The sequence below is a fragment of the Crinia signifera genome, chromosome 3 (genome assembly GCF_055691185.1).
Source record: "Crinia signifera chromosome 3, ASM5569118v1, whole genome shotgun sequence".
Taxonomy (NCBI): domain Eukaryota; kingdom Metazoa; phylum Chordata; class Amphibia; order Anura; family Myobatrachidae; genus Crinia; species Crinia signifera.
In genome coordinates, this window is record NC_139219.1 from 339111158 (window position 1) to 339131837 (window position 20680).

Below are 20680 nucleotides of genomic sequence, written 5' to 3' on the forward strand. Positions count from 1 at the left end.
CTGCACACGGGGTAAGATCACAAGGGCTGTCACCCAGGCCCCCTCCTCACTTACCATAACCCGGCTCCTTCTCCACCATCTCCTCTTTCGCTGAGCTGCAGCAAGTAGGTCCCAGAATGGAGGCTTCTTCAACTCAGGATGCCAGAGGCCAAATAAAATGCAGCACTTTACCGCAGCCACTGATTGGATGCCGGTAAGCGAGCTCCGATTGGCTAAAAAGCCGGGTCAGCATTTTTATTGGAATGAATAAGCCTGCGCTCCGAGACCTGCTTGGTTCAGCACCCTGAGCGCAGCGGAGGCAGCCAAGGGGTTGCGGTGGGCAAAATGAGCTTCCAGAGGCCGGGGCCCAGGACAGCTGTACCCACAGCACCCCCTATTGGTGGCCCTGAAGATCACTGTCCATGATCCGTGCCCGATAACCCACTGCATGTGCTATACTGGTGCTTCTGTCCTTGCAGTGCGTGTGGATGACCTGGTGAGGCACTACAGAATATCGCAAGCTCATGCCTCCTTCTACCTGGTGAAGAGGAAATCGTTCTCCAGCATACAGGGGCTCATCCAGTATTACCAGCAATCATGTGACGGGCTCTGCGCCAGGCTGGAGAAGCCATGCGTCAAGGTGAGATAATGGGGGAGACCGGGCCGATGTTATATAGTGACTGACCATGCTGATAATGTTACCGTATCCCTCTGAGTCAGAGCACACACAATCATACCAGGCCGGATTCAGCACCCGTGTCTGCACCTTATTCTACTGCAACGGTATGCCATAAGATGTGCTGTGGCCGAGTGTCCGCATAGCCACACCCCTGTAACCCCGCAATCCCCATCCAGTTCTCTCTCAGGGACTCCCGGTAGCTGTGCAGTCACCAGCAAGTCATCTCCCAATCACCGCCTTGTAGCACCCATTCCCAGTTCTGTCACTCCCATGTCACCTCCTCTGGTAATGCCTATCACCTCCCTGTCCCTCCCCTTTCACCTCCTCCAGTAACGCCCATTACCTCCCTGTCCCTCCCCTGTCACCTCCTCCGGTAATGCCCATCACCTCCCTGTCCCTCCCCTGTCACCTCCTCCAGTAACGCCCATCACCTCCCTGTCCCTCCCGTCACCTCCTCCCGTAACGCCCATCACCTCCCTGTCACTCCCCTGTCTCCTCCTCCAGTAACGCCCATCACTTTCTCTGTCACTCCCCTGTCACCACCTCTGGTAACGCCCATCACCTCCCTGTCACCACCTCTGGAAACATCCATCACCTCCCTGTCACTCCCCTGTCACCACCTCTGGAAACATCTATCACCTCCCTGTCACTCCCCTGTCACCACCTCTGGTAACGCCCATCACCTCCCTGTCACTACCCTGTCACCACCTCTGGTAACGCCCATCGTCTCCCTGTCACTCCCCTGTCACCACCTCTGGTAACGCCCATCACCTCCCTGTCACTACCCTGTCACCACCTCTGGTAACGCCCATCGTCTCCCTGTCACTCCCCTGTCACCACCTCTGGTAACGCCCATCACCTCCCTGTCCCTCCCGTCACCTCCTCCGGTAACGCCCATCACCTCCCTGTCACTCCCCTGTCTCCTCCTCCAGTAACGCCCATCACTTTCTCTGTCACTCCCCTGTCACCTCCTCCGGTAACGCCCATCACCTCCCTGTCACTCCCCTGTCACCACCTCTGGAAACATCTATCACCTCGCTGTCACCACTTCTGGAAACATCCATCACCTCCCTGTCACTCCCCTGTCACCTCCTCCAGTAACGCCCATCACCTCCCTGTCACTCCCCTGTCACCACCTCTGGTAACGCCCATCACCTCCCTGTCACTCCCCTGTCACCACCTCTGGTAACGCCCATCACCTCCCTGTCACTCCCCTGTCACCACCTCTGGTAACGCCCATCACCTCCCTGTCACCACCTCTGGAAACATCCATCACCTCCCTGTCACTCCCCTGTCACCACCTCTGGAAACATCTATCACCTCCCTGTCACTCCCCTGTCACCACCTCTGGTAACGCCCATCATCTCCCTGTCACTCCCCAGTCACCACCTCTGGTAACACCCATCACCTCCCTGTCACTCCCCTGTCACCACCTCCGGTAACGCCCATCACCCTCTGTCACTCCCCTGTCACCACCTCTGTTAACGCCCATCACCTCCCTGTCACTCCCCAGTCACCACCTCTGGTAACATCCATCACCTCCCTGTCACTCCCCTGTCACCACCTCCGGTAACGCCCATCACCCTCTGTCACTCCCCTGTCACCACCTCTGTTAACGCCCATCACCTCCCTGTCACTCCCCAGTCACCACCTCTGGTAACGCCCATCACCCTCTGTCACTCCCCTGTCACCACCTCTGTTAACACCCATCACCTCCCTGTCACTCCCCTGTCACCACCTCTGGTAACGCCCATCACCTCCCTGTCACTCCCCTGTCACCACCTCTGGAAACATCTATCACCTCCCTGTCACTCCCCTGTCACCACCTCTGGTAACACCCATCACCTCCCTGTCACTCCCCTGTCACCACCTCTGGTAACACCCATCACCTCCCTGTCACTCCCCTGTCACCACCTCTGGTAACGCCCATCACCTCCCTGTCACTCCCCTGTCACCACCTCTGGTAACGCCCATCACCTCCCTGTCACTCCCCTGTCACCACCTCTGGAAACATCTATCACCTCCCTGTCACTCCCCTGTCACCACCTCTGGTAACGCCCATCACCTCCCTGTCACTCCCCTGTCACCACCTCTGGAAACCTCTATCACCTCGCTGTCACCACTTCTGGAAACATCCATCACCTCCCTGTCACTCCCCTGTCACCTCCTCCGGTAACGCCCATCACCTCCCTGTCACTCCCCTGTCACCACCTCTGGTAACGCCCATCACCTCCCTGTCACTCCCCTGTCACCACCTCTGGTAACGCCCATCACCTCCCTGTCACTCCCCTGTCACCACCTCTGGTAACGCCCATCACCTCCCTGTCACTCCCCTGTCACCACCTCTGGTAACGCCCATCACCTCCCTGTCACTCCCCTGTCACCACCTCTGGAAACATCTATCACCTCCCTGTCACTCCCCTGTCACCACCTCTGGTAACGCCCATCACCTCCCTGTCACTCCCCTGTCACCACCTCTGGTAACGCCCATCACCTCCCTGTCACTGCCCTGTCACCACCTCTGGAAACCTCTATCACCTCCCTGTCACTCCCCTGTCACCTCCTCTGGTAACGCCCATCACCTCCCTGTCACTCCCCTGTCACCACCTCTGGTAACGCCCATCACCTCCCTGTCACTCCCCTGTCACCACCTCTGGTAACGCCCATCACCTCCCTGTCACTCCCCTGTCACCACCTCTGGAAACATCTATCACCTCCCTGTCACTCCCCTGTCACCACCTCTGGAAACATCTATCACCTCCCTGTCACTCCCCTGTCACCACCTCTGGTAACGCCCATCGTCTCCCTGTCACTCCCCTGTCACCACCTCTGGTAACGCCCATCATCTCCCTGTCACTCCCCAGTCACCACCTCTGGTAACACCCATCACCTCCCTGTCACTCCCCTGTCACCACCTCCGGTAACGCCCATCACCCTCTGTCACTCCCCTGTCACCACCTCTGTTAACGCCCATCACCTCCCTGTCACTCCCCTGTCACCACCTCCGGTAACGCCCATCACCCTCTGTCACTCCCCTGTCACCACCTCTGTTAACGCCCATCACCCTCTGTCACTCCCCTGTCACCACCTCTGGTAACGCCCATCACCTCCCTGTCACTCCCCTGTCACCACCTCTGGAAACCTCTATCACCTCCCTGTCACTCCCCTGTCACCACCTCTGGTAACGCCCATCACCTCCCTGTCACTGCCCTGTCACCACCTCTGGTAACGCCCATCACCTCCCTGTCACTCCCCTGTCACCACCTCTGGTAACGCCCATCACCTCCCTGTCACTCCCCAGTCACCACCTCTGGTAACGCCCATCACCTCCCTGTCACTCCCCTGTCACCACCTCTGGTAACGCCCATCACCTCCCTGTCACTCCCCTGTCACCACCTCTGGTAACGCCCATCACCTCCCTGTCACTCCCCAGTCACCACCTCTGGTAACGCCCATCATCTCCCTGTCACTCCCCAGTCACCACCTCTGGTAACGCCCATCACCTCCCTGTCACTCCCCTGTCACCACCTCTGGTAACGCCCATCACCTCCCTGTCACTCCCCTGTCACCACCTCTGGAAACATCTATCACCTCCCTGTCACTCCCCTGTCACCACCTCTGGTAACGCCCATCACCTCCCTGTCACTCCCCTGTCACCACCTCTGGAAACCTCTATCACCTCGCTGTCACCACTTCTGGAAACATCCATCACCTCCCTGTCACTCCCCTGTCACCTCCTCCGGTAACGCCCATCACCTCCCTGTCACTCCCCTGTCACCACCTCTGGTAACGCCCATCACCTCCCTGTCACTCCCCTGTCACCACCTCTGGTAACGCCCATCACCTCCCTGTCACTCCCCTGTCACCACCTCTGGTAACGCCCATCACCTCCCTGTCACTCCCCTGTCACCACCTCTGGTAACGCCCATCACCTCCCTGTCACTCCCCTGTCACCACCTCTGGAAACATCTATCACCTCCCTGTCACTCCCCTGTCACCACCTCTGGTAACGCCCATCACCTCCCTGTCACTCCCCTGTCACCACCTCTGGTAACGCCCATCACCTCCCTGTCACTGCCCTGTCACCACCTCTGGAAACCTCTATCACCTCCCTGTCACTCCCCTGTCACCTCCTCTGGTAACGCCCATCACCTCCCTGTCACTCCCCTGTCACCACCTCTGGTAACGCCCATCACCTCCCTGTCACTCCCCTGTCACCACCTCTGGTAACGCCCATCACCTCCCTGTCACTCCCCTGTCACCACCTCTGGAAACATCTATCACCTCCCTGTCACTCCCCTGTCACCACCTCTGGAAACATCTATCACCTCCCTGTCACTCCCCTGTCACCACCTCTGGTAACGCCCATCGTCTCCCTGTCACTCCCCTGTCACCACCTCTGGTAACGCCCATCATCTCCCTGTCACTCCCCAGTCACCACCTCTGGTAACACCCATCACCTCCCTGTCACTCCCCTGTCACCACCTCCGGTAACGCCCATCACCCTCTGTCACTCCCCTGTCACCACCTCTGTTAACGCCCATCACCTCCCTGTCACTCCCCTGTCACCACCTCCGGTAACGCCCATCACCCTCTGTCACTCCCCTGTCACCACCTCTGTTAACGCCCATCACCCTCTGTCACTCCCCTGTCACCACCTCTGGTAACGCCCATCACCTCCCTGTCACTCCCCTGTCACCACCTCTGGAAACCTCTATCACCTCCCTGTCACTCCCCTGTCACCACCTCTGGTAACGCCCATCACCTCCCTGTCACTGCCCTGTCACCACCTCTGGTAACGCCCATCACCTCCCTGTCACTCCCCTGTCACCACCTCTGGTAACGCCCATCACCTCCCTGTCACTCCCCTGTCACCACCTCTGGTAACGCCCATCACCTCCCTGTCACTCCCCTGTCACCACCTCTGGAAACATCTATCACCTCCCTGTCACTCCCCTGTCACCACCTCTGGTAACACCCATCATCTCCCTGTCACTCCCCTGTCACCACCTCTGGTAACGCCCATCACCTCCCTGTCACTCCCCTGTCACCACCTCTGGAAACATCTATCACCTCCCTGTCACTCCCCTGTCACCACCTCTGGTAACGCCCATCACCTCCCTGTCACTCCCCTGTCACCACCTCTGGTAACGCCCATCACCTCCCTGTCACTCCCCTGTCACCACCTCTGGAAACATCTATCACCTCCCTGTCACTCCCCTGTCACCACCTCTGGAAACATCTATCACCTCCCTGTCACTCCCCTGTCACCACCTCTGGTAACGCCCATCACCTCCCTGTCACTCCCCTGTCACCACCTCTGGAAACATCTATCACCTCCCTGTCACTCCCCTGTCACCACCTCTGGTAACGCCCATCACCTCCCTGTCACTCCCCTGTCACCACCTCTGGTAACGCCCATCACCTCCCTGTCACTCCCCTGTCACCACCTCTGGAAACATCCATCACCTCCCTGTCACTCCTCTGTCACCACCTCTAGTAACGCCCATCACCTCCCTGTCACTCCCCTGTCACCACCTCTGGAAACATCTATCACCTCCCTGTCACTCCCCTGTCACCACCTCTGGTAACACCCATCACCTCCCTGTCACTCCCCTGTCACCACCTCTGGTAACGCCCATCACCTCCCTGTCACTCCCCTGTCACCACCTCTGGAAACATCTATCACCTCCCTGTCACTCCCCTGTCACCACCTCTGGTAACGCCCATCACCTCCCTGTCACTCCCCTGTCACCACCTCTGGAAACATCCATCACCTCCCTGTCACTCCCCTGTCACCACCTCTGGTAACGCCCATCACCTCCCTGTCACTCCCCTGTCACCACCTCTGGAAACATCCATCACCTCCCTGTCACTCCCCAGTCACCACCTATGGTAACGCCCATCACCTCCCTGTCACTCCCCTGTCACCACCTCTGGTAACACCCATCACCTCCCTGTCACTCCCCTGTCACCACCTCTGGAAACATCTATCACCTCCCTGTCACTCCCCTGTCACCACCTCTGGTAACATCCATCACCTCCCTGTCACTCCCCTGTCACCACCTCTGGTAACATCCATCACCTCCCTGTCACTCCCTGGTCACCACCTCTGGTAACACCCATCACCTCCCTGTCACTCCCCTGTCACCACCTCTGGTAACGCCCATCACCTCCCTGTCACTCCCCTGTCACCACCTCTGGAAACATCTATCACCTCCCTGTCACTCCCCTGTCACCACCTCTGGTAACATCCATCACCTCCCTGTCACTCCCCTGTCACCACCTCTGGTAACACCCATCACCTCCCTGTCACTCCCCTGTCACCTCCTCCAGTAACGCCCATCACCTCCCTGTCACTCTCCTGTCACCACCTCTGGAAACATCCATCACCTCCCTGTCACTCCCCTGTCACCACCTCTGGAAACATCCATCACCTCCCTGTCACTCCCCTGTCACCACCTCTGGTAACGCCCATCACCTCCCTGTCCCTCCCCTGTCACCACCTCTGGAAACATCCATCACCTCCCTGTCACTCCCCTGTCACCACCTCTGGAAACATCTATCACCTCCCTGTCACTCCCCTGTCACCACCTCTGGTAACGCCCATCACCCTCTGTCACTCCCCTGTCACCACCTCTGGAAACATCCATCACCTCCCTGTCACTCCCCTGTCACCACCTCTGGTAACGCCCATCACCTCCCTGTCACTCCCCTGTCACCACCTCTGGAAACATCTATCACCTCCCTGTCACTCCCCTGTCACCACCTCTGGTAACATCCATCACCTCCCTGTCACTCCCCTGTCACCACCTCTGGTAACGCCCATCACCTCCCTGTCACTCCCCTGTCACCACCTCTGGTAACACCCATCACCTCCCTGTCACTCCCCTGTCACCACCTCTGGTAACGCCCATCACCTCCCTGTCACTCCCCTGTCACCACCTCTGGAAACATCTATCACCTCCCTGTCACTCCCCTGTCACCACCTCTGGTAACGCCCATCACCTCCCTGTCACTCCCCTGTCACCACCTCTGGAAACATCCATCACCTCCCTGTCACTCCCCTGTCACCACCTCTGGTAACGCCCATCACCTCCCTGTCACTCCCCTGTCACCACCTCTGGAAACATCCATCACCTCCCTGTCACTCCCCAGTCACCACCTATGGTAACGCCCATCACCTCCCTGTCACTCCCCTGTCACCACCTCTGGTAACACCCATCACCTCCCTGTCACTCCCCTGTCACCACCTCTGGAAACATCTATCACCTCCCTGTCACTCCCCTGTCACCACCTCTGGTAACATCCATCACCTCCCTGTCACTCCCCTGTCACCACCTCTGGTAACATCCATCACCTCCCTGTCACTCCCTGGTCACCACCTCTGGTAACACCCATCACCTCCCTGTCACTCCCCTGTCACCACCTCTGGTAACGCCCATCACCTCCCTGTCACTCCCCTGTCACCACCTCTGGAAACATCTATCACCTCCCTGTCACTCCCCTGTCACCACCTCTGGTAACATCCATCACCTCCCTGTCACTCCCCTGTCACCACCTCTGGTAACACCCATCACCTCCCTGTCACTCCCCTGTCACCTCCTCCAGTAACGCCCATCACCTCCCTGTCACTCTCCTGTCACCACCTCTGGAAACATCCATCACCTCCCTGTCACTCCCCTGTCACCACCTCTGGAAACATCCATCACCTCCCTGTCACTCCCCTGTCACCACCTCTGGTAACGCCCATCACCTCCCTGTCCCTCCCCTGTCACCACCTCTGGAAACATCCATCACCTCCCTGTCACTCCCCTGTCACCACCTCTGGAAACATCTATCACCTCCCTGTCACTCCCCTGTCACCACCTCTGGTAACGCCCATCACCCTCTGTCACTCCCCTGTCACCACCTCTGGAAACATCCATCACCTCCCTGTCACTCCCCTGTCACCACCTCTGGTAACGCCCATCACCTCCCTGTCACTCCCCTGTCACCACCTCTGGAAACATCTATCACCTCCCTGTCACTCCCCTGTCACCACCTCTGGTAACGCCCATCACCTCCCTGTCACTCCCCTGTCACCACCTCTGGAAACATCTATCACCTCCCTGTCACTCCCCTGTCACCACCTCTGGTAACACCCATCACCTCCCTGTCACTCCCCTGTCACCACCTCTGGAAACATCTATCACCTCCCTGTCACTCCCCTGTCACCACCTCTGGTAACGCCCATCACCTCCCTGTCACTCCCCTGTCACCACCTCTGGTAACGCCCATCACCTCCCTGTCACTCCCCTGTCACCACCTCTGGAAACATCCATCACCTCCCTGTCACTCCCCTGTCACCACCTCTGGAAACATCTATCACCTCCCTGTCACTCCCCTGTCACCACCTCTGGTAACGCCCATCACCCTCTGTCACTCCCCTGTCACCACCTCTGGAAACATCCATCACCTCCCTGTCACTCCCCTGTCACCACCTCTGGTAACGCCCATCACCTCCCTGTCACTCCCCTGTCACCACCTCTGGAAACATCTATCACCTCCCTGTCACTCCCCTGTCACCACCTCTGGTAACGCCCATCACCTCCCTGTCACTCCCCTGTCACCACCTCTGGTAACGCCCATCACCTCCCTGTCACTCCCCTGTCACCACCTCTGGAAACATCTATCACCTCCCTGTCACTCCCCTGTCACCACCTCTGGTAACATCCATCACCTCCCTGTCACTCCCCTGTCACCACCTCTGGTAACATCCATCACCTCCCTGTCACTCCCCTGTCACCACCTCTGGTAACACCCATCACCTCCCTGTCACTCCCCTGTCACCACCTCTGGTAACGCCCATCACCCTCTGTCACTCCCCTGTCACCACCTCTGGTAACGCCCATCACCTCCCTGTCACTCCCCTGTCACCACCTCTGGAAACATCTATCACCTCCCTGTCACTCCCCTGTCACCACCTCTGGTAACGCCCATCACCTCCCTGTCACTCCCCTGTCACCACCTCTGGAAACATCTATCACCTCCCTGTCACTCCCCTGTCACCACCTCTGGAAACATCCATCACCTCCCTGTCACTCCCCTGTCACCACCTCTGGAAACATCTATCACCTCCCTGTCACTCCCCTGTCACCACCTCTGGTAACACCCATCACCTCCCTGTCACTCCCCTGTCACCACCTCTGGAAACATCTATCACCTCCCTGTCACTCCCCTGTCACCACCTCTGGAAACATCTATCACCTCCCTGTCACTCCCCTGTCACCTCCTCCAGTAACGCCCATCACCTCCCTGTCACTCCCCTGTCACCACCTCTGGTAACGCCCATCACCTCCCTGTCACTCCCCTGTCACCACCTCTGGTAACGCCCATCACCTCCCTGTCACTCCCCTGTCACCACCTCTGGTAACGCCCATCACCTCCCTGTCACCACCTCTGGAAACATCTATCACCTCCCTGTCACTCCCCTGTCACCACCTCTGGAAACATCTATCACCTCCCTGTCACTCCCCTGTCACCACCTCTGGTAACGCCCATCACCTCCCTGTCACTCCCCTGTCACCAGGAAACCAACCAAATAGGGGTTCCCCCGGCTCCAGGGCCGGGGCTGGTTGCCAAAATACAGGGGACAAAATGAGTAGGGGTCCGCCGTATTTTAAGAACCAGCCCCAGGCCCAACCAGCTAGCAGGGTAATGCCACAGCCGGGGGAAGTGATTTTATACAAGTCCCCCCCCCCCCCGGCCAAAGCATTCATCCCTACCGACCAGTCAGCCTGGCCAGGAGCCCTGGGAGAGTGGAGACCCCTTCCAATAAAGGGGTCCCCCCCTCCAGGACTTACCTGACCAGGCTGAAGCCTGGTGCTGTCCCCGGTGACCCTGGGCTGTGGTTACTGGGCTGATTAAGTGTAAAAAATTGGGGAACCCCTGTTTGCCGGGTTTCCTGATTTTTTATTACCAGCCTGGTGCTGGTTACAGCCGTGGGCGAGACCCCACGCCGTTTTATTTATTTAACCATTTTTTTTTTTGATCTGAGTGATCCGGGCAGACTGCCTGTACGAATTTGTATTAGCGGCCGTATATAAGAATCATTACGCCATCGGAGGATTACAATCAGTCGTATCTGGCTGCTTTGTAAATTACCCTCCGGAACACGAATTTTCATACTGCTGAAACAGCCGCATGCAGTCGTAGTCATTCGTATTAAGAATACGAAATATCATATTGGGATTCTTAGTAAATTCCCCCCCTACGTCTGACCCATGGAGACAGTAACCCGGCATCATGCATTCTATTCCCATATGTCAAATCCTCACAATGTAATCCTCAGGGACAAACGCAGGGCTTGCAAGGGCGGTTTCTATATAACATGGATTTGAACACCAAACCTCCTGCACTATGTTCATACAGATAACCGTAGGTAGCGTCATTGTACACATTGCCCTTCATCAGCGTCACCCTGTAGTTATAATACACTCTTCTCTGTGTTCCATGCCCGGGACTCCAACTCCAAACCTCATACACCGCAGGTAGACACCTTACAAATCAAGTTACCCGCCACACCGCTCCCGCCTGCTGCACCACACCGCTCCCGCCTGCTGCACCGCTCCCGCCTGCTGCACCACACCGCTCCCGCCTGCTGCACCTCACCGCTCCCGCCTGCTGCGCCGCACCGCTCCCGCCTGCTGCACCGCTCCCGCCTGCTGCACCACACCGCTCCCGCCTGCTGCACCTCACCGCTCCCGCCTGCTGCGCCTCACCGCTCCCGCCTGCTGCGCCACACCGCTCCCGCCTGCTGCACCTCACCGCTCCCGCCTGCTGCACCTCACCGCTCCCGCCTGCTGCGCCGCACCGCTCCCGCCTGCTGCGCCGCACCGCTCCCGCCTACTGCTCCACACTGCTCAAGCAAAGAAGCACTGTAGGAGGGAGTCCTGCTTCCGCCTGCCACAGTGCAACCACCAAATACCTTGGGGGCGGTATATTCATTGACAGACTCTATCCTGGGTATCTCAGGAATCCCCAAAGTGATGACATGTCCTGGGATTGGCTTCCCTAGTCTCATGGCGTGACGGCGACCACTGATTGTCCTCTATTGTTTCCTCCGCTAAGCTGGACCTTCCGTTGGTGGAGAGCATTTCCCACACCACTGTGGCACAACTGGAGATAGACCCCGGCTCCATAGTGAAGGTGCAGAAGTTGGGCAGTGGAAAGTTCGGCATGGTCTGGCTGGGCCTGTGGAACGGAACCACAGAAGTAGCCATAAAGGAACTTCAAGGTGAGTCCAGCCCCAATGTGTCTGATGTTTGGGGGCTACCATCGTATCACTCAGCGCAGCCTTCATCATCCTCATCCTCCTGCTGCAGGAGGTCGCTAGGACAATGCTGGACATGCAGGGGGAGCAGAATCTAGTGTCAGAGAGAGATAAGGTGCGGTTGTTGCCATGCCGTGGTGTAACTAGAAATTTTGCACCCCAATCAAAAAAAAGTTCTGGCACCCCCAACCCCACACACATTTATTATTATTTGTATTACCTAAATGCTCGTTGCCAGGGGTTACGTGCTCATTAACGGGAGTTGCATGCTCGTTGCCAGAGGTTTTGTGTTTGTTGCCACTACTAAAATGCTTGTTGCCAGGGGCAATATACAGTATATATATAAAACTTCCACTATGTGCTACCCAGTAGGACCTTAAGCATCTATTCATCTGTCCAGTAGGACTTCTAGCATCTGTCTCCTCCAAGGCGGCGGACATTTTTGGAGAGACATCTTATAGACAGAAGCTGATTGGCTGCTTTGCGCTCCTAGTCATGATACATCTCCCTCCTCACATGCAGATATATGATAGGCTGGTCAGCGGTTGGTCTGGTGTGGGTCTCTGGCAGTACATACATGACCCCCGGGTGTGCGCCTGCTAGCGTGCAGATATATAATAGGCTGGTCAGCGGTTGGCCCGGTGTGGGCCTCTGGTAGTACATACATGACCCCCGGGTGTGCGCCTGCTAGCTTACAGATATATGATAGGCTAGTCAGCGGTTGGCCCGGTGTGTGGGTCTGTGGCAGTACATACATGACCCCCGGGTGTGCGCCTGCTAGCGTGCAGATATATGATAGGCTGGTCAGCGGTTGGCCCGGTGTGGGTCTGTGGCAGTACATACATGACTCCCGGGTGTGCGCCTGCTAGCGTGCAGATATATGATAGGCTGGTCAGCGGGCGGCCCGGTGTGGGTCTCTGGCAGTACATACATGACCCCCGGGTGTGCGCCTGCTAGCGTGAAGATATAGGATAGGCTGGTTAGCGGGCGGCCCGTTGTGGGTCTCTGGTAGTACATACATGACCCCCGGGTGTGCGCCTGCTAGCGTGCAGATATATGATAGGCTGGTCAGCGGTTGTCCCGGTGTGGGTCTCTGGTAGTACATACATGACCCCCGGGTGTGCGCCTGCTAGCGTGCAGATATATGATAGGCTAGTCAGCGGTTGGCCCGGTGTGTGGGTCTGTGGCAGTACATACATGACCCCCGGGTGTGCGCCTGCTAGCGTGTAGATATAGGATAGGCTGGTCAGCGGTTGGCCCGGTGTGGGTCTCTGGCAGTACATACATGACCCCCGGGTGTGCGCCTGCTAGCGTGTAGATATAGGATAGGCTGGTCAGCGGTTGGCCCGGTGTGGGTCTCTGGCAGTACATACATGACCCCCGGGTGTGCGCCTGCTAGCGTGCAGATATAGGATAGGCTGGTCAGCGGGCGGCCCGGTGTGGGTCTCTGGTAGTACATACATGACCCCCGGGTGTGCGCCTGCTAGCGTGCAGATATATGATAGGCTGGTCAGCGGTTGGCCCGGTGTGGGCCTCTGGTAGTACATACATGACCCCCGGGTGTGCGCCTGCTAGCGTGCAGATATATGATAGGCTAGTCAGCGGTTGGCCCGGTGTGTGGGTCTGTGGCAGTACATACATGACCCCCGGGTGTGCGCCTGCTAGCGTGCAGATATATGATAGGCTGGTCAGCGGGCGGGCCGGTGTGGGTCTCTGGCAGTACATACATGACCCCCGGGTGTGCGCCTGCTAGCGTGCAGATATATGATAGGCTGGTCAGCGGGCGGCCCGGTGTGGGTCTCTGGCAGTACATACATGACCCCCGGGTGTGCGCCTGCTAGCGTGTAGATATAGGATAGGCTGGTCAGCGATTGGCCCGGTGTGTGGGTCTCTGGCAGTACATACATGACCCCCGGGTATGCGCCTGCTAGCGTGCAGATATATGATAGGCTGGTCAGCGGGCGGCCCGGTGTGGGTCTCTGGCAGTACATACATGACTCCCGGGTGTGCGCCTGCTAGCGTGTAGATATAGGATAGGCTGGTCAGCGGGCGGCCCGGTGTGGGTCTCTGGCAGTACATATATGACCCCCGGGTGTGTGCCTGCTAGCGTGCAGATATAGGATAGGCTGGTCAGCGGTTGGCCCGGTGTGGGTCTCTGGCAGTACATACATGACCCAGGGTGTGCGCCTGCTAGCGTGCAGATATAGGATAGGCTGGTCAGCGGTTGGCCCGGTGTGGGTCTCTGGCAGTACATACATGACCCAGGGTGTGCGCCTGTTAGCGTGCAGATAGAAGATAGGCTGGTCAGCAGGCGGCCCGTTGTGGGTCTCTGGTAGTACATACATGACCCCCGGGTGTGCGCCTTCTAGCATGCAGATATAGGATAGGCTGGTCAGCGGGCGGCCCGGTGTGGGTCTCTGGCAGTACATACATGACTCCCGGGTATGCGCCTGTTAGCGTGCAGATATATAATAGGCTGGTCAGCGGGCGGCCCGTTGTGGGTCTCTGGCAGTACATACATGACCCCCGGGTGTGCGCCTGCTAGCGTGCAGATATATGATAGGCTAGTCAGCGGTTGGCCCGGTGTGTGGGTCTGTGGCAGTACATACATGACCCCCGGGTGTGCGCCTGCTAGCGTGCAGATATATGATAGGCTGGTCAGCGGGCGGCCCGGTGTAGGTCTGTGGCAGTACATACATGACCCCCGGGTGTGCGCCTGCTAGCGTGCAGATATAGGATAGGCTGGTCAGCGGGCGGCCCGGTGTGGGTCTCTGGCAGTACATACATGACCCCCGGGTGTGCGCCTGCTAGCGTGCAGATATATGATAGGCTGGTCAGCGGGGGGCCCGGTGTGTGGGTCTGTGGCAGTACATACATGACCGCCGGGTGTGCGCCTGCTAGCGTGTAGATATATGATAGGCTGGTCAGCGGGGGGACCGGTGTGGGTCTCTGGCAGTACATACATGACTCCCGGGTGTGCGCCTGCTAGCGTGCAGATATATGATAGGCTGGTCAGCGGGGGGACCGGTGTGGGTCTCTGGCAGTACATACATGACCCCCGGGTGTGCGCCTGCTAGCGTGCAGATATATGATAGGCTGGTCAGCGGGGGGCCCGGTGTGGGTCTCTGGCAGTACATATATGACCCCCGGGTGTGCGCCTGCTAGCGTGCAGATATAGGATAGGCTGGTCAGCGGGGGGCCCGGTGTGTGGGTCTGTGGCAGTACATACATGACTCCCGGGTGTGCGCCTGCTAGCGTGTAGATATAGGATAGGCTGGTCAGCGGGCGGCCCGGTGTGGGTCTCTGGCAGTACATATATGACCCCCGGGTGTGTGCCTGCTAGCGTGCAGATATAGGATAGGCTGGTCAGCGGTTGGCCCGGTGTGGGTCTCTGGCAGTACATACATGACCCAGGGTGTGCGCCTGCTAGCGTGCAGATATAGGATAGGCTGGTCAGCGGTTGGCCCGGTGTGGGTCTCTGGCAGTACATACATGACCCAGGGTGTGCGCCTGTTAGCGTGCAGATAGAAGATAGGCTGGTCAGCAGGCGGCCCGTTGTGGGTCTCTGGTAGTACATACATGACCCCCGGGTGTGCGCCTTCTAGCATGCAGATATAGGATAGGCTGGTCAGCGGGCGGCCCGGTGTGGGTCTCTGGCAGTACATACATGACTCCCGGGTATGCGCCTGTTAGCGTGCAGATATATAATAGGCTGGTCAGCGGGCGGCCCGTTGTGGGTCTCTGGCAGTACATACATGACCCCCGGGTGTGCGCCTGCTAGCGTGCAGATATATGATAGGCTAGTCAGCGGTTGGCCCGGTGTGTGGGTCTGTGGCAGTACATACATGACCCCCGGGTGTGCGCCTGCTAGCGTGCAGATATATGATAGGCTGGTCAGCGGGCGGCCCGGTGTAGGTCTGTGGCAGTACATACATGACCCCCGGGTGTGCGCCTGCTAGCGTGCAGATATAGGATAGGCTGGTCAGCGGGCGGCCCGGTGTGGGTCTCTGGCAGTACATACATGACCCCCGGGTGTGCGCCTGCTAGCGTGCAGATATATGATAGGCTGGTCAGCGGGGGGCCCGGTGTGTGGGTCTGTGGCAGTACATACATGACCGCCGGGTGTGCGCCTGCTAGCGTGTAGATATATGATAGGCTGGTCAGCGGGGGGACCGGTGTGGGTCTCTGGCAGTACATACATGACTCCCGGGTGTGCGCCTGCTAGCGTGCAGATATATGATAGGCTGGTCAGCGGGGGGACCGGTGTGGGTCTCTGGCAGTACATACATGACCCCCGGGTGTGCGCCTGCTAGCGTGCAGATATATGATAGGCTGGTCAGCGGGGGGCCCGGTGTGGGTCTCTGGCAGTACATATATGACCCCCGGGTGTGCGCCTGCTAGCGTGCAGATATAGGATAGGCTGGTCAGCGGGGGGCCCGGTGTGTGGGTCTGTGGCAGTACATACATGACCCCCGGGTGTGCGCCTGCTAGCGTGTAGATATATGATAGGCTGGTCAGCGGGGGGACTGGTGTGGGTCTCTGGCAGTACATACATGACTCCCGGGTGTGCGCCTGCTAGCGTGCAGATATATGATAGGCTGGTCAGCGGGCGGCCCGGTATGGGTCTCTTGCAGTACATACATGACTCCCGGGTATGCGCCTGTTAGCGTGCAGATATATGATAGGCTGGTCAGCGGGCGGCCCGTTGTGGGTCTCTGGTAGTACATACATGACCCCCGGGTGTGCGCCTTCTAGCATGCAGATATAGGATAGGCTGGTCAGCGGGCGGCCCGTTGTGGGTCTCTGGTAGTACATACATGACCCCCGGGTGTGCGCCTGTTAGCGTGCAGATATAGGATAGGCTGGTCAGCGGTTGGCCCGGTGTGGGTCTCTGGCAGTACATACATGACCCCCGGGTGTGTGCCTGCTAGCGTGCAGATATATGATAGGCTAGTCAGCGGTTGGCCCGGTGTGTGGGTCTGTGGCAGTACATACATGACCCCCGGGTGTGCGCCTGCTAGCGTGCAGATATATGATAGGCTGGTCAGCGGGCGGCCCGGTGTAGGTCTGTGGCAGTACATACATGACCCCCGGGTGTGCGCCTGCTAGCGTGTAGATATATGATAGGCTGGTCAGCAGGGGGACCGGTGTGGGTCTCTGGCAGTACATACATGACTCCCGGGTGTGCGCCTGCTAGCGTGCAGATATATGATAGGCTGGTCAGCGGGGGGCCCGGTGTGTGGGTCTGTGGCAGTACATACATGACCCCCGGGTGTGCGCCTGCTAGCGTGTAGATATATGATAGGCTGGTCAGCAGGGGGACCGGTGTGGGTCTCTGGCAGTACATACATGACTCCCGGGTGTGCGCCTGCTAGCGTGCAGATATATGATAGGCTGGTCAGCGGGGGGACCGGTGTGGGTCTCTGGCAGTACATACAGGACCCCCGGGTGTGCGCCTGCTAGCGTGCAGATATATGATAGGCTGGTCAGCGGGGGGCCCGGTGTGGGTCTCTGGCAGTACATATATGACCCCCGGGTGTGCGCCTGCTAGCGTGCAGATATAGGATAGGCTGGTCAGCGGGGGGCCCGGTGTGGGTCTGTGGCAGTACATACATGACGCCCCCTTTGTTGTCTCTGTGCCAGTTACGCCGGAGTCCCTACATAAGTCGCTGTATGGTGAGGCGGAGACCATGTGGCGGCTGAGCCACCAGAAGCTGCTGAAGCTGTACGCGGTTTGTCTACAAGCAGAACCCGTCTTCATCGTCACTGAGTACATGAAGCATGGCACCCTGAAGAAGTACCTGCGAGGTGGGTGACATCGGGGACACTGCACAATCCAATGATTTACTGACAAAAGCGATTGTTGGGGGGCTGCACATTCGTTCACAACCCACCATTATTTACCAGCCGCTGCATTGGGGGGGTTTAGCTTGGGGTCAAAATGGGGGTATGTTGCCCCGGGTCTGCATCACAATGGTGATCCGATGTATTACAGATGCATACAGAAGGCATGGGATCTCAAATTCGGCCCTCAGGGCACCATGCCGCCAAACTGTGGGGGTTATTCTGATTCACTCGGAAAGGCACAATCACTGAGGAGCCGATTCAGACCGGGTCGCTGCGGCCTGAATTCGTTCCCCTGTCCGAGGTCGGGGTTTGCGTATGTGCAGACCTGGAAGCAAATGGCTTTGGCAAATTCCACACCCACGCGGCCGTTCCCCCACCGATGGGCGGGAAGAGGGTGGGCGGGCACCTGGTGGAAGCAAAGGATGGGCGTGCCTACAAAAACGCTGGGTGAATCCCTGCGTGCTTGGGGCCATCTCTTATGTATGGACTCATCCACAAATGTTCTCCTCAGTACGGCCACATGTACATGCGGATTCAGGTGGCGGGGGGGGGGGGGTGGGTGTTCCTTACATGTCGCCTAGTGATCAGGCCTGAATCACCCCCTTTAGCCTACAAATACCTAGAGGAAGCAGAGCAGGGGAGGTGCGTCTGCATGTGAGCGCTTACATAGGTACCCAAACCCGCCCTTTCTAGTGTCAGAATCGCCCATATTTGCTCATGGCCCTACGGGCTGTGGAAAACCAATTCATACAGTGCCTTGCATACATACATACATACATACAGTGCCATACATACATACATACAGTGCCATACATACATACATACATACAGTGCCATACATACAGTGCCATACATACATACATACATACATAGAGTGCCATACATACATACAGTGCAATACATACATACATACATACATACAGTGCCATACATACATACATACATACATACATACATACATACAGTGCCATACATACATACATACATACATACAGTGCCATACATACATACATACAGTGCCATGCATACATACAGTGCCATACATACATGCATACAGTCCCATACATGCATACAGTCCCATACATACATACAATGCCATACATACATTCATACCGTGCCATACATACATACAATGCCATACATACAGTGCCATACATACATACATACATACAGTGCCATACATACATACATACAGTGCCACATATACATACAGTGCCATACATACATACATACAGTGCCATAAATACATAAAGACAGTGCCATACATACTTAAATACAGTGCCACATATACATACAGTGCCATACATACATACAATGACATACATACATACAGTGCCATACATACAGTGCCATACATACATACATACATACAGTGCCACATATACATACAGTGCCATACATACATAGCCATACATTGCCATACATACATACATAAATACATACATACATACAGTGCCATACATACATAGCCATACATTGCCATGCATACATACATACATGCATACATACATAAATACATACATACAGTGCCATACATACATAGCCATACATACAGTGCCATACATACATACAGTGCCATACATAAAGTGCCATACATACATACAGTGCCATACATACATACATACATACAGTGCCATACATACATACATACATACATACATACAGTGCCATACATACATACATACATACAGTGCCATACATACATACAGTGCCATACATACATAACCATACATACATACATATATACATACAGTTCCATACATACATACATACAGTGCCATACATACATACATACATACATACAGTGCCATACATACATACAGTGCCATACATACATGCATACAGTGCCATACATACATGCATACAGTGCCATACATACATGCATACAGTGCCAAACATACAGTGCCATACATACAGTGCCATACATACAGTGCCATGCATGCATACATACATACATACATACATACATACATACAGTGCCAAACATACAGTGCCATACATACATACATAAATACATACATGCATACATACATACATACATACATACATACATACAGTGCCATACATACATACATACATACAGTGCCATACATACATACATACATACATACATACATACATACATACAGTGTCATTCATACATACATACATACATACATACATAGCCATACATACATACAGTGCAATACATACTTACATACATACATACATACATACATACATACAGTGCCATACATACACTAAGAGCCATACATACATACATCCATACATACAGTGCCATACATCCATACATACAGTGCCATACATACATACATACATGCATAAAGTGCCATACATACATACATACATACAGTGCCATACATACATGCATACATACAGTGCCATGCATACATACAGTGCCATACATACATAAAGTGCCATACATACATACAATGCCATACATACATTCATACAGTGCCATACATACAGTGCCATACATACATTCATACAGTTCCATACATACATACAGTGCCATACATACAGTGCCATACATACAGTCATACATACAGTGCCATACATACATAAAGTGCCATACATACATACATACATACATACATGCATACATTGCCATACATACATACAGTGACATACATACATGCATACATACAGTGCCATGTATACATACAGTGCCATGCATACATACATACATACATACAGTGCCATACATACATACATACAATGCCATACATACACACATACATACAGTGCCATACATACACACATACATACAGTGCCATCCATACATACAGTGCCATGCATACATACAGTGCCATGCATACATACAGTGCCATGCATACAGTGCCATACATACATGCATACAG

General features: G+C 55.9%; 1 protein-coding gene across 1 annotated transcript in view; it reads left to right on the plus strand.

Moving 5' to 3' along the window:
* Positions 1-20680, plus strand: part of LOC146063101 (tyrosine-protein kinase Src42A-like) — a 117471-nt gene that overhangs the window by 45216 nt on the left and 51575 nt on the right. Inside the window, exons 3-5 of the mRNA XM_083175115.1 lie at positions 459-619; positions 11771-11936; positions 17616-17780. Coding sequence (XP_083031241.1) covers positions 459-619; positions 11771-11936; positions 17616-17780 — 492 coding nt within the window. The remainder of the gene's footprint in view (positions 1-458; positions 620-11770; positions 11937-17615; positions 17781-20680) is intronic.